This window comes from Lactuca virosa, chromosome 3, assembly GCF_052849685.1.
Source record: "Lactuca virosa cultivar CGN04683 chromosome 3, Lactuca_virosa_CGN04683_v6, whole genome shotgun sequence".
NCBI classification, from domain to species: domain Eukaryota; kingdom Viridiplantae; phylum Streptophyta; class Magnoliopsida; order Asterales; family Asteraceae; genus Lactuca; species Lactuca virosa.
The window spans coordinates 49,364,370-49,382,335 of NC_136428.1; the positions used below are offsets into that span (position 1 = coordinate 49,364,370).

Sequence of the window (17,966 nt, forward strand, 5' to 3'; positions counted from 1 at the left end):
GTTCAGTCTTAACTGAAGTTGGGACAGGGGTTTGGCCATACTGAGCAGGAATTTCTTCCTCGTTGGTCTCAAGGGGTGGGTTATAGTTGTCATTGAAAGGAGGTGGTACACTATTATACCCTAGACCCTTAGATTGGTTATCTTTGAGTTTTAATTGCTTTTCAATCATGGATGCATCTACCTCACTTGATACATCAAATTTTTTAAAGTTAAATTCAACATCATTATACTTTGCTTTCAATGCATCAAGTTCGGCAGTTAATTTGGCAAACTGTTCCTTAACATATGAATAATTTTCACATTTATTGCTATATTCTTCTTGAAGCTTTCGGAAATCCTTGATTTTGGTGTCTAGTTGTTCCTTTAGGGGTTTTTAGGCCTTCCTAAGTTGATATCCATCATATTTTAGGTCCTTGTTCTCTCTTTTTAATAAATCGATTTGTTCACGAAGAAACTTAATCGTAGTTTCACAAGATTTTGAACATGAAACTTCATTGACCGGAATGGTTGCGGAACTCATTGTTTACCAAAAAATGCCCTTTGACTTAAAACCTCAAAAGTCAATCTTAAAAGTCAAATTTAAAAAGTCAAACTTAAAAGTCAAACCGAAAAGCTAAATTTGAAAATTTGAAAGTTAAATGAGAAAGTCAAAGTTTAAAGTCAAAGGTCAAACTTGAAAGTCAAAGTCAAATTTTTAAGGTCAAAAGTCAAAAATGAAAGTCAAAAATTAAAAATCAAAATATTGGGTAGAAAATGGAATTTAAAAATTTTTAAAAATTTAATTTTGGGCTGAAATTGTCAAAATTGCGAAACTAGATGAGTTGGTAAGGCGTTGGAGTTGAGTGCACAAGGGACCCGAGTTCGATCCTCCTCCACCCCAAGAATTTTGAATATTCGTTGCAGGCCGCGAACGAGGAGCACACGCGTGAGGACCGCAAACGCTTGCTGAGCCGTAAACGTCCGAAGCCTGCTGTAAACGGATTTCGGCAGTAAACGCTTCTTCGGGCCGTGAAAGCTTCTTCGGCCGTGAACCCTTCTTCGTCCGTGAATCACTTGCAAATACTCGAGAATCAGGGTAGAATTGAACCCATCAACCCATTTGAATACCAAAAAGTAAAATACCGTGACATCCCCATTTTCACGGCCAGAAAAGATCGATTTGTTTATGCTTTATTTTTAAAATCAGAGTATACTTTTAAAGAAAAGTGTTGTGGAATTTGTTCCCAGAAAAACATTATAACGATATTATCAAAGCATTTCCGAAGAAATGTATTTAGTTTATATTAAAACTTTGTGATGTCATCGTCAATACAGAAACATAAGCATAAACAGACGTTACATTCATTTACACTACTGATTTAGATCTCTTTTAATCTCTCAGTGTAATATAGCTTCGTATCGACACTTGTGATACAAATAAACTGAGTGGGTTAGGTTGGGAAACCTGGTGAGTACATATGGATTTCAATCCCACAATGTTATATCATGTATATATTTTAGAACTCACAAAATATACAATTTCACCATATATATAAGCAACTTTACTCCACCCCGTCGATCCTCATAACGACACGATCTATACTCTAAAATTAACCTCTTTACCTAATCCATACTCCCAGATCTAAAATTTACCTAATCCATACTCTCGGATCGGGTAAGTCTGATCCATACTCCCAGATCTAAAATTTACCCAATCCATACTCCCGGAACGGGTAAGTCTGATCCATACTCCCGGATCTAAAAGTTACCTCTTTACCTAATCCATACTCCCGGATCGGGTATGTCTAATCCGTACTCCCAGATCTAATAACAAGTAACTATGTCCTAACCATACTCTCGGACTAAGGACAACTGACTAAGTCTAATCCATACTCTCAGATCAATGACAAGTTTTAAAGTTATTCCCTCCGTGTATATCTCACTTGTACTCACAAGGAGATACTACCCAATATCCTTCTTAATTTATTTAGGTCTACTTTGTATCCTAAATCATCATATATGCTCTTAACACGTATTTCAGGCTGTATCAAATATTCCACACATAAACATATAATTTAATACTTGTATTAAAATCATGTTCATGAAAGGGACTATGTACTAACTTGATAAGGTAGTGATTCCAACTTGGACAGCGCTTCGCTTCAACAAAACCGATTGGTTTGCTTGAATGCGGGGCAGAGTTTCCGAACCGAAAAACTCTTTTTCTCGGAGCCTTCTGGCGCTCCGGGGTTTTCTTCTAGTGCTAGGGAAGTTTCCTAGGCTTGGGGGTGTTTGAGAGGTTTAGAGAGAGAGAGTAGAGAGAGAAATAATGAGTGGAAGATGTGAAAAATAAGGTTGGCCTCACACCTCCTTATATAGGCCGAAGCCTCGGTCTACTCGGGGCGTTCCTGCGGAGGTACGCTGGGCGTTCCTCGGTACGCAGGGCGTACCCTCGTACGCAGCGCGGGTAGCGAGGTTCGTACAATGCATTTCATCCTTCGGCTGGAGCAACGTGGCTAACTTTGGACCGCGCATTAGAAGACCATTGAGCGTACCTTCGGTGTGTGCGGGGCGTACTCGGTACGTGAGGTGTCCGAAGGACTTCGGGGCCGTACTCTACAACTTTCCATCCCCGACTTCTAAAATTCGTAACTTTCGCATACGAGCTCCGTTTTCGACGTTATTTATATACACGCGTAGGTGGGACGGTACTCTACAACTTTCATTTAGACTCTGTCGGCTAATTTTGACTTTATTTTTAAAGTTATATTTTTAACAGGGCGGGACAAGAAAAATCTGTTAAAAATTCATAACTTTGTCATCCGACATCCGATTTCGTGTGTCTTTTTATCGTTGAGCTCCTATTGACGATCTCTTCGATTCTCGTTTAGATTATGTCGGCTAAAAATCGTTCGATCTAAAATTCAAACTCCAGCCTGCACACTGCTATGCCAAATCTTAGAAAATTCATAACTTCTTCATACGAAGTCAGATTTGGACGTTCTTTTTATGCACGCTCTCGGTTTAACGTATACTACGTCTTTCGTTTAGATCGCTAAGGCTAAAAAGCACTTTATCGTAAACTCACTTTTTACGTCACACAACGTCGTGCCGGTTTTGTCACGAAACTTCGACAGGTCATAACTTCTTCGTTATAACTCGGATTTCGGCGTTCTTTATATCTCCGGAATCCTTGTCACAACCACTACAACTTTCTTCATAGATATCGGGTTTATCTAACATTTTATTTTTGTCGTTTATTTTCATTCTTAATTTATTATATCACTATAAACGAGTATAAAACACATAAATTCAGATAATTAACATAATGCTCAAATAGTTTCTTTTTATTACTTCAAAATAAGCTACATTTTTTGACCCTAACTATTACATCATCAAATCAATGCTTAGCCTCGAAACACGGGCGTTACAAATACATACTAGTTTATCGAATTTCTAGCAAAATACAACTTGACACTATTATAAAGTCGTGTGTCCCAATCCTCTCATGATCGTATCAAGTTCAAGTCCACAACCTCTTGAAATGCGGCTACACTTCACAATCACATAAGTAACTCCTTTCCATTTATCTGCACATACATTTATCAAAGGAATTATTAAGAGGTTAAACTTCAACCTGGCTAACTTGCATAATCGAACACATACCTGGGATGAATACTTCATGTGTTCCACTTTATAAGTAGGAGCTTTCCATATTGAAATCAACTCCTAACATTATATTAGGAGGGAATTGGGTGTCTCATCATTATAGAATTAAATGGACTTTAATCTATCCCGATTACAAACTTATGCACTAAGTCTCTTGTCAGACCTTTAGTCAAGTGATCTGCCAAATTTTGTTGTGATTTCACAAACTCAACCAAAATCACACCATTCATGATTAGTTCTCTAATCATACTATGTCTAACACCTAGGTGTCTAGACTTGCCATTATAAACCTGGCTATATGCCTTCGCCAAAGCGGCTGCACTATCACAAAGAATGGAAATAGGTGCTATCGGTTTAGACCAAAAAGGAATCTCATAGACTAAATTCCTTAGCCACTCTGCTTCTTTACCAGCAGCTGCTAACGCAACAAACTCAGATTCCATTGTTGAGTTTGTAATGCAAGATTGCTTCTTGGAAGCCCAAGAAATGGCACCTCCCCCAAGAAAGAATACCCAACCAGAAGTTGAGGAATGGTCCTCCATGTTGGTTATACAACTTGCATCTGAATGACCTTCTAAAACCGAAGGACTCCCCAAGTAACTCAAACCATAATCCATGGTTCCTTTGATATACTTAAACACTCTATTCAGTGCTTGCCAATGTTGAGCACTAGGATTACTAGTGTACTTGCTCAAATTACCCACGACAAAAGCAATATCAGGTATGGTACTTGTCATGGCATACATCAAGCTACCAATAGCCTTAGAGTATTCCAACTGTGAAATGGGAACACCATTATTTGGCATTAATTTCACACTTGGATCCATAGGAGTACTCACAGGAGAATAATCGGTAAAATTAAACCGCTTGAGAATTTTCTCAATATAATGACTTTAAGTCATCACCAAACCTTTGTTCATCCTTTTAATTCTTATTCCAAGAATTACATCAACATCTCCTAAATTTTTCATGGAAAACTTAGATGATAAAAATTTCTTTGTTTCATCTACTTGATTTTGGTAGGTACCAAAGATCAACATGTCATTTACATATAAGCAAATGATCACTCCAACTCTAGTAGCATCATCAAATCTACTATAAGCACATTTGTCACATTGGTTTGTCTTGAAACCAGAAGACAAAATAACCTCATCAAATTTTTGATGCCATTGTTTAGGCGCTTGTTTCAGCCCATACAAAGATTTGACAAGTTTACAAACCATATGCTCTTTACCGGGAATAATGAAACCTTCTGGTTGTTTCATGTAAACCTCCTCGTCAAGATCACCATTTAAAAAGGCTATTTTCACATCCATTTGGTGAATAACCAGATTATGGATACTTGCCAAGGTAATCAACAATCTAATAGTAGAAATACGTGCAACTGGAGCATACATATCAAAATAGTCAACACCAGGTTTTTGTCTAAAACCTTGAATGACTAACCGAGATTTGAACTTGTCAATTGTCCCATTAACATTCATTTTCTTTTTGAAAATCCATTTGCAACCAAGTGGTTTAGAACCTAAAGGCAAATCAGACCACACTCATGTGTTGTTCTCAAGAATTGATGACATTTCATCATCAATTGCTTCCTTCCAAAAGGCACTATCGCGAGACTCCATGACCTCTTGATATGTCTTAGGATCATCTTCAATACTGTAGCAATAAGAGTATTCAAGATTAATTTCATCCCTTGAACCATCCACCAAATACAGTTGGAAGTCGGATCCTAAATTTTTCGCAATTTGGCCTCTTTTGCTTCTACGAAGCTCTTGTGGTTCTTGTACATTACCACCATATTGACTTTCTAAATTTTGCACTTTATTAGTACCAAAATTCAGATCCTTAGGTGTAACAGTTGGCAAAAATAGGAATAATCGTACGATACTACGTTTTGATTATTAGGCAATATGAATATTTTATAAAAAATTGCTGAAAGAATTTAACATGTTTTACTAGATAAGTTCTTGTGAAAAATAAAACAAGTGACTCATGATAAATTCCCTTACGACGTATGACTACGAACCATCACTGATTTGTGAAAATTAGCATATAACGTCATTCGAACGCAATAAATTTAATTACCGTATCAACATTTATCCAATTGATGAGTAAGTTAAATTTTATATAAAACTTGTTCTTAATAGTTGTGAAAGATCTAAATTTGAAAAATATATGAACCAAAGCGACGAAACCTGTTTAACGATATTGTTAACCGGTTAAATGTCACGAAATTATACCTTGGTCAATAAATTTTATATTTAATTAATAAAAATATAAAATGAATTGTTATAAGGCATAATTAGAATGTATTTAAGTGTTTTTGAATAAAAAGAATAAAACATAAACATTTAAGTTCAAATACACAAAAACCACATTGTTATTTTATACTAAGAATACATGTATGTATTTGTACATATGTATTATTATCCAGTGGATGACTAGTTATGGGTCATGACTTAAAGTGATTTCATGTAAGGAATATTGTGTTTAAATCAATTAAGATAAGAGAAATGGTTGAGAGAAGTGCCAACTTAACTAGTAAGTGCTTAATCACTTAAGGCATTTTGTTAAGAATACTTCTTAATTCCTCTTCTAATTTTCGAGATTACTAGCTTTCCTCTCCATAACTAGAACATCTAACTAACTAACTAACTAACTAATAGTTAGTTAGTTAACTAAATCCTATCCCTAACCAAATAACTAACCAAGTGGCTAGGAAAGATCACATCTCATAAATTCTCATCCCATCACAAGCTAGTCTAGGACTTTACTTCTTATCTTCTTCTCCTCTCTCCTCCTACAAATATCGAAATCCCTCTCTCATTCTTCTTCCATTTCTCCAGCCAATACTCCAGGGAAAAGCTATCAATCTTCATCCCATTTTCAGCCACACAAACTTCCTTCCAAAGCCATCAAAACCGTGAACCTTAAGGGGCTGCTGTCCCTTGGTTTTTCAACCACCATTTCACCCATCTACACCTTCCTTTTTGCTTGATATTTTCACAACCAAATACCATTGGAAGTTAGTTGTTATGCTACTCTAAATTAAGGACTCAAAACAGTGGCTAAACTATTATTATTTTACCTTCTTGCTGAGAAAGTTTCTTGACAGCAACATAGCCAAAACAGTGGCTGTTTTCAAGCATCAAACCAACACCAAAAAATCCTTCATCTTGCTGCCCATTTTTGAGATTCAAAGTAGACCATAAGTATCTACTTTCAAACACTTAAAACCCGTGAGAAAGTTACCTTTTACCTCTCAAAAAGCTTGTGTTTTCCACCACCTTTTGGCAACATACTTTAGATCCAAGTTAAAGCTAGACATCCAAAAGAATACTCAAACCGCGAGCTTGAGTGGAACGGGAAACCGTACGAACCATTCTCAAACCGAAAAACTCTACGTGACAAAAGTGAGTTTGCTGCGGCCCCTATTTTATGTTTTACAAGTTTTGGGGGAGAATAGACACTAAACAAATCCTATTTGGATGATTTAAAGGCTTTGCAAACTAAAAATACAAGTTATGTCACTAAACATATCTAAGCTTAAATTTCAGCTTTTTTACAGAAAAGTTGTGGTCTGTTCACGGACTGTTTTACCCTTCTTAAACTTAATGGATTTCAAAACTGTACAATGTGAAAATAGTTCAGGTCTATAACTTTTCAAGGACTACTCGTACGTGTTCATACGATTTTTCCACAATTTATGATGATTTTTACAAAACTACCTATCATTTCATAACATTTTCGGACCAGTCTGTAACAATGAACATTTTCACTCTGGTTAGGAACCACTTAAGGTCTGGCTAAAAATTATGGACAAAGTAGACTCATTTTCTAAGCTATGAGAGTTTACGGATTCAAATTTCGACTTACGATAATTTTTCTATAAGTTTTCTAAAAACATGGACATAATTGCCCTTTTGATTTACCTTGTTGTTTGGTTTTTCAAATATATATACAAAGTTTTGTGGTAAGTGAGAAATACACCAATTATGATATTGTTTAACCCACACATACTTTAAGAGTTACAAAAGTGTAAATTATACCAAGTATTTCTAATATGATCATGTTGACAACCTTATAACATAAGATGATTAGAAAAATGTTGATTTTGGTCCCTCACAGCCGGGGTGTTATATAAACTTTGTTGGTCACTTACAGTCGGAGTACTGTCTAAACAATTGTTATGGTCACTTACAGTCGACGCATTGTTTAAACTCGTATAGGGACACATACGACCGTTGTTCCCGTTCGTATAGGGACACATACGACCGTTGTCCCGATAGAACTTTGGTAGCTTTACATGATTAAGTATTACAACCAAAGGTATTCAAACTCAAACAATCGGGAATTATAACAATGTCCCGGATACAAATATACTAATACATACTAGGATGAGGCTATATGTAGTAAAAATATTGTTTGTAGATTGTTAAACCGATTGTTAGTGTCTGTTTATACAAACACTAAATATTTTGCTTCACAAAAATATGTTAATATTTACTTTTATCATAAGTATTTTAACATGGATAATGTATTGGATTTCAAGTATCGGGTCTCACACGAAGCATATCGGTAACATTGTTGACCATGTTTTGCCCATCTTATTATGTTAAACATTCCACGTTTTATAAAGAGAGTATGTCGTATAAATATTGTTTGTAGATTGTTAAACTGATTGGTAGTGTTTATTTATATAAACACTTAATATTTTGCTTCACAAAAATATGTTAATATTTACTTTTATCATAAGTATTTTTACATGGATACTCGTATCGGATTTCAAGTATCGGGTCTCACACGAAGCATATCGGTAACATTGTTGACCATGTTTTGCACAACTTGTTTTGTTAAACATTCGACGTTTTATAAAGATTTCTTTTTATAAAACTCACATAGTCAAAACTTGTGGAACTCACCGACAATTTTTGTTGACGTATTTTAAAAAATGTGTATTCTTAGGTAACTAAAAAGACGGAGGTAAGACATCGGTGTTTTATCAAGATTAGGTCATGTCAAAGCATAGATTTATCAAGATTAGGTCACCGAGGCCAAAAAGAAATTTTTGGGAGAACGTGGACCTAATCTTACATGCCAAAGCATAGATTTATCAACATTAGAACCAGAAGTTACAAATGCATAATTTTGAACAGGTAATAATTTGTCAACAATATTCAAACGAAACATTCTATTATTTAAATATCCAAAGCCAACAAACATTCCACTCTTAGACAAAATAAACTTATCCGACTCAATAACTTGTTTAAAACCATAAGAATTCAAACAACTAGAACTAACAAGATTCTTGCGAATCTTGGGAACAAACAAAACATCAAAAATCCTAATTGTCTTTCCAGAAGTAAATTCAAGACACACGACACCAACACCACAAATAGGAATAAATGAATCGTCTCCCATTTTCAGCACCGACCCATCTTCAAGCGGAGTTAATGTTTCAAACATCTGTTTATCCTTGCATACACGGTTCGTTGTCCCAGAGTCGATCCACCAAGCAACATCATCATCCTGTACATAGAATGATTCAGGAATGAATGAAACATAGTAAACATAATTCTGATTAGAATTATCAAAGTTAGTCAAAACTGACCTCCTTTAACTTGGGTCGAGGACCCGTTCACCTTCCCATTGACTCCACTATTTCCAGCACCATTGTTGCATAAATTCACACGACAATCACGCTTGCAATGCCCAACTTGATTGCACCTCCAACAAACCAGATCATTCTCTTTTTGTTGGAGTTGCTTAGGACATGTTCCTGGTTATGTTTGCCATGTCCTTTGTGGTTCTTATTCCTTGGTTTGTTTTCAACCATATGAACTGAGGGTTGTCCAGATTCAACTTTTCCTTTGGGTTTATTATATTTGTCACTTTCCTTCGCACGAAGAGATTCTTCAATACGAATGTGACTAGCAAGTTGAACCAAATACAGTTCCTCCTTTTGATGTTTTAAGTTATGTTTGAAGTCTTTCCAGGATAGAGGCAGTTTGTCAATGATGGTTGACATAAAAATGGATTCATCCATATTCATACGGTGCAGTTTAAAATGGCCGTATATGCCAAGGAGTTCATTGTATTGTTCAGTAACAGACCTTGAATCGTCCATCTTATAATTATTAAAGTCACTGACCAGAAACTTCTTGCTAGAAGCATCCTTAGTGATATATTTCAATTCAAGGGTGTCCCACAACTCCTTGGCACACAAGGCTTCACTATGGATATCAAATAAAGCATCACACATACCGTTCAGAATGTGACCTTTACAAATGTAGTCATATTTGTCCTACTCCTGTCTCCTCCTTATCTCTTCAATTGTCTCAACAACACCTTCCTCAGCCTCCGCTGGTCTTGGAGTAGTCAGCACGTATGCTGCTTTCAGAGTAGTCAGCATGAAGTGCAGCTTCTTCTTCCAACGCCAGAAATTGACGCCTTCGAACTTCTCCAACTTTGCAAACTTCATGGTCATCTCCCGGATTGAGTCTCCCATCTCCAGGAACAAAGAAATATCAGTTCGATTGTTGAAAAAATAGGGTTTGTCATGGAGATCTGGATACCACTTGGATCGTGAGAACACTTTCCGAACTGATATTTCTACCCTATGCCTGGGTTGCAAGAAATTCAGCCTAAGATAATCCAAGAGGACACTTACGATTCTAGGCACAGAAGTCATAAGCCAAATTACTAGAAGGATTCTGTGTTTGTTTGATGAAAACGAGAGCTTAAGAATTTCGTGTATCTCTTCTCAAAGAGAAGAGCCGTTTATATAATAAACGAGATTAGTGTTTCTCTTAGGGTGGGCTGTCATGGGTTGCTTTGGAAGCAAGCCAGGGAAATCTGGATTTTAATGAGGACTTAGGGTTTCCAAAACTAACGAAATTCGTTATTTTTACCATAATCACCCTCAAGAAATTGAATTTACCACTACGGTCCCATATGTAAAATCTGGAGAGGTTTTGGGGCTCTGCCTCTTGGATCCCGCTAGGGGTGCTGCCCCTAGACCCCGCCAAAGGGGCGCCAGCCCTTTGGAAACCATGGACCCAGGGGCGCTGCCCCCGGACCCCCAACAAGCACGTAAAGTCAACAAGGGAACCTTAACACAGTATTGAAACGCAAAGAAAAATAATTCATCAATTTACATGATGACCCAACTCTATTTAAATGAGAAATCCATCAAGCCTACTAATATTATAGAAAAATTTAGAGTTAGAAAAATATAAAAAACAATAATTATCAGTTCTTAAAAATTTTATAGTCTTTAATTTTAAAAAGTGGAAAATTTGAAAAAAATTGTTGCACTAAATGCGTTTCCAAAATTCTCATTTTTCGTTACAAAAAAATTCCAAAAAATGAATCATATTTTCTACAACTAAACGCACCCTTTTAAAGTGTGGTATTGGGATTACTTTTTAAGCTCAAAAGTGTTTGGGCTATATTTTTAAAAAGTGTTTGGGCTATATTTCCTGATTTTTAAAAACCCATCTTTTTCTTCTTTACAAAAAATTACTTTGAAAAGAATTTTGTATTTCCCACACATCTTTTGGTATTTTTTTTTTATTTTTTGGAAAAGTTAGAAGTAAAAAAAATCTAAAACAACAAATAATGAACAAATCCCTTCAGAAAACACATTTAGGGGTTGTTTGATACCTTGCTGAGTGGGTCCGGTCAGCAGTTTTTGGCTGACTCGGTCTGGTCAGCATGTTTGATACATGTTATTGCTTCTGACGCTGACTTGGTCCAAAAAAGGCTGACTCGGTCCTAAAGGAAAAAGCCCTTCAACCCATCGTTTCCCTCACATAACTATTCCTCCTTCAAACGTTCTTCCTCCTCACCGTCTTCAAGCAAAGCGGCTTAAGCAGTCTACCTTCACCTTGGCGACTCTCCTCTTTTCCTTTTCCTTGTCCTAGATTCCTTCTTCTACTCCTTGCCCCGACTTTTGATAACGCTCCTCCCTTATCCACCTCCACATATGTTGGAAATATAGGGTTTGTAGTGGAGATCTGGATGCCACTTGGATCGTGAAAACACTTTCCGAACTGATATTTCTACCCTATGCCTGGGTTGCAAGAAATTTAGCTTAGGATAATCCAAGAGGACACTTACGATTCTAGCCACAGAAGTCGTAAGCCAAATTATTAGGAGGATTTTGTGTTTGTTTGATGAAAACGAGAGCTTAAGAATTTCGTGTATCTCTTCTCAAAGATAAGAGCCGTTTATATAATAAACGAGATTAGGGTTTCTCTTAGGGTGGACCGTCATAGGTTGCTTGAGGATTTAGGGTTTCCAAAACTAACGGATTTTAATGAGGATTTAGGGTTTCTCCTAGCGGGACCCCAGCCAGGGGCTCTGCCCCTTGGACCCTGCTAGGGGCGCTGCCCCTAGACCCCGCCAAAGGGGCACCGCCCATTTGGAAACCCCGGACCTAGGGGTGCTGCCCCCGGACCCCCGACTTGTCGTCGAACCAACTTCTAATTCGATCTTATACATGCGTGCATTCTGCACAAAACCGTACATATATTAGAGTACAGATTATGAAACCCCTTAGCTCACATGTTAGTACAGTTACATAAAATGACATGGTGACACTAAAATCACCAACATCTGCGCCACTCCTTCCACCTCCGACCTACACCTACGCCGCCGTTGTCCAACACTGTCCAACGCCACTCCTCCATCTTGATCGAAAAACTCCACTGGCTGCTTCACCTTCGACATACTTCCATCTTGTCGATAGTTAATGAGTTTTTTTGCATGTAAATTGGGGTTTGAATTGGAAATTTCAAGATATAATTAGCTCTAATTTGTTGTGTTCCTCTTGATGTGGGAATTTTAATCTGGTAGATTTCAATTTCTTTTTTTATCGAAGATGCTTGAAGTGGAAGCGTTGATTGAGTTCAATGATTGAAGAAAAGAATGGAGAGGCAGGAGATGATCAGGGCTCCTGATGGCTGCAAGAAAAGGTTTGGTAATTTTCAGAAAGAATCATTTTAAAGTCTACCCATCTTCAAATGGTGTGCTATTCGAAAGATATATTGTTTACGATTGATGTTAAATGCAATGTGTGTATTGGTTTCCCTCGATGAACTTGCTTATCATGGTTGTTACTTTATGATTTGTACCAGTAGCATATTCATGTTAATATAATGACGTATGAGGTTCTTATGCTTTTTCTTTAGGCTTCTCTATTGTTTGGTGACATAATCATGGTGAAGATTATAAAGCTATCCTTTTTAAATAATCAATATTGTTTATGGTGCTTCTTTGTGTTTATGAAAGATTTGCTTACATTTTATCAAACTAATAACAGTGTACTAATAATTCCTATCAAAATTGGGCAAATGCTCTTTGTTTTTGTTTTACTACAAATGCACTTTGTTTCAAGTTAAACCGAAAGATTGGATAGTTTTTTTGAATGTTATGATGCATGTTTAACTCATAAAGAAACATGGTCGTCTTAATGAACCAACATTGATGGTTTTTTGTATATATTATAATACTAGGTTAATACCCGTGGAAACCACGGGTGAAAAATAGAAAACACTAACGATAATTTTAAATCGTAATGACTAATCAATTATTTGTAAAATTTTATTAATTTACAAAAGTAGATGTTTTGTGTTTAAGTTTTTTATAATTAGTTAGATTTAATATATACACTGGTTGGAATATCCGATCGACACTTTGTATCCGTAAATATTTGATAAAATCATGATTTTGTATAATGCAATATAAATTCGAACCACCAGTAGACATTATAATTAATAAGACATTTGCAAACAGTTATAATTGTTAATTTAAATTAATTTTGAAATATGTTTTGAAGATATGAGCAATGTTCGTTTTGTCTAGATTAATAATAAAATGATTATGTTGTATTATAATAAAATACAAAGTTGAGAAAATTGAGGAAAAAAACATAGATAATCAACCACAAAACAACATTGTTTTGCTTAAAATTAAATAGTATGGTAATATAATGTTTTGTTAGTTTATTATTGTGTACTACACACTTGAACCACAAAATTTTTAATAATAAATGTGGTTAGATTTTTTTTCCATCGAGAAGTACGCAACAATACACAAAGTTCATTCTTGAATAGTAATTTCACTATAAGCATTAAACATATTCATAACTAAGTTAAATAATTTGGCAAAAAGAAATATTAACCGGATTATTCTCTTTTTTTTATACAACCAAACTATATAGCCTTTATAATTATATTTACATATCCTTTATTCATAAAGTTTAGTAAGAACAATAGGGCATGTCAAACATTAATAATATCATATTTTGACTTGTTAATTTACTCATATCTAAGCTTATAAAATTTAGTTGGCCTCTCTACCTTTATCCCTTTTACTTTGGTACTTAAAATCATAAAAATAGAGTTATAAAGAGTGAAGTCTATAATGAATTGTTCTTTCCACAATACCCATATGGCTCCATAAAGCAAAAGCTACATCACTTTTTAATGTAAAAAAAAACTTTTCTACATCCGAAAAAGTACAACCATAAAATAACTTTGCCATAATTTTCTAAACCTGATGCAAATAACAATTTTAAGGTGTTCACAAAAACAAATATAAACTTATTGCTTCTTGGACACATCAATAGTCTTTCCCTTACAAGCAGTAGTCTTGGTTGTTGAAATTTGACAAAATTTGAAAATGACCACTAACCTGATCTTCTTCAACCGTTTCAAAATCGTCCTTGAGCTTCAATTGGGGTCATATTAGATGCGGCTTGAGAGTGCTTTCCATCATTCTAATTATTTGAGCCCTTAGATGTTACCCTGTACTACAAAACAAAAGTCGAGCAAAATTTAAAAGGAAAAAAAAAAAAAATATATATATATATATATATATATATATATATATATATATATATATATATATATATATATATATATCCAACATAAGAAATTAAGAACCTAATACTGGAGCTTACTAAGAAACATATTTTATGTTTAACAATCAATGTATAATGTCCTAATAAGATAAAAATCAAAAGTATAGTGTTATATGAATAGTTTTCCGAAGTAAAGTGTCATAATAAGGAACATTTTGGAAGTACCAGACTACTCTTGTTACTTGTCTTGCGGAGGCCTGCAACCAAAACCAACAATAACGTACTCTTCTTCCTCATGTATAAACAGAAACATCTAGGGGCACAAATAATAGAGATTCCTAACATATCAGTCATAGTATAAATGAAATAAATATAAATTTGTATGATTAGGTGTAGAAAGAAAGTTACCAAAGCACAAACATACATCCACAAGCACACACAACTGTACACATAGATATACACACATTGAACCTAATGACAAACATTATCAAGCCAAGATATCATAATTGCAATCAAGATTAATACATAAATATAGATTCCTTTATGGAGTGGAATACCTGCTTCCCTTAACTTTAAAAAAGAAAAAAAATAAAAAATAAAAAATTTATGTGTGCATTTCATCGAACACTTTATGTGCATACAAAAGTTAAATACTTATTGAAAGAATCAATTATATACAAATAAACTACAGTGACATTGGGATTTAATAGACAAATAAGATTGAATAATAAGGCAATACATACCTTGAAAACTATATAGCGATGATGTCTAAAGCGAGAGGAGTTTTCAATTTGCTACACACGCTTTTTACTTTATATTCACAATAAACAAATTTATTAAATAGATGTATATGGAATGAGGATTGATGAACACTTAACATGGATTTTGAGAAAACGATTTGCAATGCAAGGTGGATTTTGAGAAACGATTTTGTCATTGTTGTCGTCGACTGCTTCGCTTTTGACGGGTTTTGCATCTTTAGAAGAACATTTTTTGATAAAAGGATTTGTCAATTTTAAAAATTGATTCGGTTTCCAAAAGCAAGAAAGCGAAATCGGGGTAGATAGACTGTAACTCAGGGGTACCAATGAACATATAGAAGCTGTAGAACCGATAAGAATGCATTCTCCATTTAAAAAGGATTGCAGAAAATCAGAACCAAATCAAGGCCGAATTTAACGCAGTTTAATGAGTAAAAGGGCAATATAGGTATATCAGTTTGTAAAAGTATGAGCGGGAAAAATCGATTGAAGGAGCCTTAGAGAATGACACGTGTCAATAAAAGTACTTATTTATTAGGATAGGATTAAACAAAGGGTAAAATGATTATTTTTATCATTTTAGCATAGTCAGAAATGTAATCAAACCATATAGTTTCAGTTAGAGGGTTTCAGACACGGACTCGATCGGATCTGTTAGACATGACTCAATTGACAACTATTAATCGGCCCCTCGCTACTTCTGGGAAGATCACTTTTCAAAAAAAAAAAGGTAGACGGATAAATGTATCAACCCTGTACAGTAGTACTCCTACAAGATCATAAGCTTGAATAAATGTATTTTTTTTTTGGAGCAAATTTGTAGAAGATCCTTATCAAGAACACAAAATCTTAAACATAAACATTTTTCAAAGAGAGAGAAGATATAGATAATACACAGAAGGTTCATTTTTTATTAGATTAGAAGCAAATTTGGGATTGGGGAAAGAACAATAGCAGGAAGATAATGCAGCCAACAATGTTCTTTTTTAATATATACACTGCCAAAGAACATGAAATGCTAAACATAAACAAGCAGATTATATACATGATTTACATCAGAACCATCATAACCAATTTCTAGTAAAAAAGAATGGGTTATTTCATTCAGGAGTGAAACAGATTGTGTAAAGAACCAGATTAGCATATTGGAGTAAACCTCAAAGGAACCTTCTCTCTTTCAGAATCAGCAACTCCATCAGCCAAGATCCTGATGACCTTCTTGAAGGCAAAGTGCAAGCAATTCGAAAAAACGATCCAGCAAAGCATTTCATATACAAAATCAAAGGCCGGATCCGATGGCGACGCCGGCAACGATTCGTCCCAGTTAAACCCATCGAAATTACCACCACTGCCTCCACCGCCGCCGCCGCCACCAAACGGACCATCGCCACCATCAAAGAACCCTCCTCCGTCTTCATCGACGTAGGGGCCACCCCCGTCGATTTTCGAGCTTCTTTTGACGCGGCAACGTTTTCTAGCCAGTTTCTTAGGTGCTACTCTAGGTTTAACAGACGGCGGAGCTATGGCATCGATCGCGACCATTAGGGCGTAGGTTTGGAGTTGTTGATCGTATGAAGAACAGTTGCGATCCGTGATGAAATTGGAAAACCCTAGTCCATGACCATATTTGGTGGCGATTGCTGTCAGGGTATCAGAAATTAACGAAATCTCCATTGGTTTTTGAGAGATTTTGGTGGTGTCTCGAGATTATTATAATCGATCGATGAGTGTAAGGGTATAGGGGAAATCGCCAAGATATTCCAATCGGTGGCGTGATCGTCGAGTCAAGATTGTTAACGAGGAGTACTGACCATTCGAATCAGATCCGAACGGGGATGTTTGACTATCTTAACTGTTCCGAAAAGGGGAAATCGCCAAGATATTCCAATCGAGTTTTTGATAAAACAAGTGTATTTGAAAATTTTATTTACCATAGTTTTAAAAATATTAAATATTTATCAGGTATAGTTTTAGAAATTTATATTTTCTTAACTTTTAGCTTTTATTTTATTTTTACTGTTTTTTTGTTTATACATTTTTTTTACTTTTTACTATTATTTTTTATCAAAATTTTTTTACAAACACTAATAACTCTAATTGTTTCATTCATTTTTACTGTTATGAATGTTAATTTTCACCAACGGTTTAAAAACTACATCGAGTTTTAAACAAAAATCGAAAACCCTTCGCATGAGAAATCCAAAGGCATCCACACAAAGCATGCAGTACAAGGGTTAATGCACCAAGCAAACCAATGTATATTTCCAAACTTTTTAGCTCTAAATTTAATCCAATTGAATAACGTAACTTGAATGCTTTCTTTTGTAGAGTTGAAGAACGCACGACTTCCAAATCCACTAGAACACCATGAAAATCAATGTCTGAATTAGCTTTTGACCTTTTAGTAACTCCTGTCTTTGTCCACACATTCATCCAGCAAGTTACAAAAGGGCAATTTACTATGAATTTGATAATCCTTTTTTTTGCAAGATTTACACCAGTGTGGATGTTTTATTCAAAGCTAATGTCCAAGCAAAACAGTTCGGTGTCCAATTGTTCCATTCACAAGTATTGGTCCCACCTAAACAATGACATGTCTTGAGAAATTTCATTTTGTCTCATTCGACCAGTGAATATGGTCCACCTAAACAATGAAATTGTAAAGAAAGATCAAGTGAATCATAGAT

At 35.3% G+C, this 17,966-nt stretch overlaps 1 protein-coding gene and 1 long non-coding RNA gene across 2 annotated transcripts; both read right to left on the minus strand.

Moving 5' to 3' along the window:
- Positions 1-14,349: 14,349 nt before the first annotated feature.
- On the minus strand, positions 14,350-15,635 carry LOC145162311 (uncharacterized). The gene is made up of 2 exons (XR_013739031.1): positions 14,744-15,635; positions 14,350-14,467 (listed from the first exon to the last, which is right to left on the minus strand). It is a non-coding gene; the product is annotated as an uncharacterized LOC145162311 (long non-coding RNA).
- Positions 15,636-16,416: 781 nt separating this feature from the next.
- On the minus strand, positions 16,417-16,953 carry LOC145163487 (uncharacterized). Its single transcript, XM_079082325.1, has one exon. The coding sequence runs from the start codon at positions 16,951-16,953 to the stop codon at positions 16,417-16,419; it is 537 nt and encodes a 178-aa protein (XP_078938451.1).
- Positions 16,954-17,966: the final 1,013 nt, after the last annotated feature.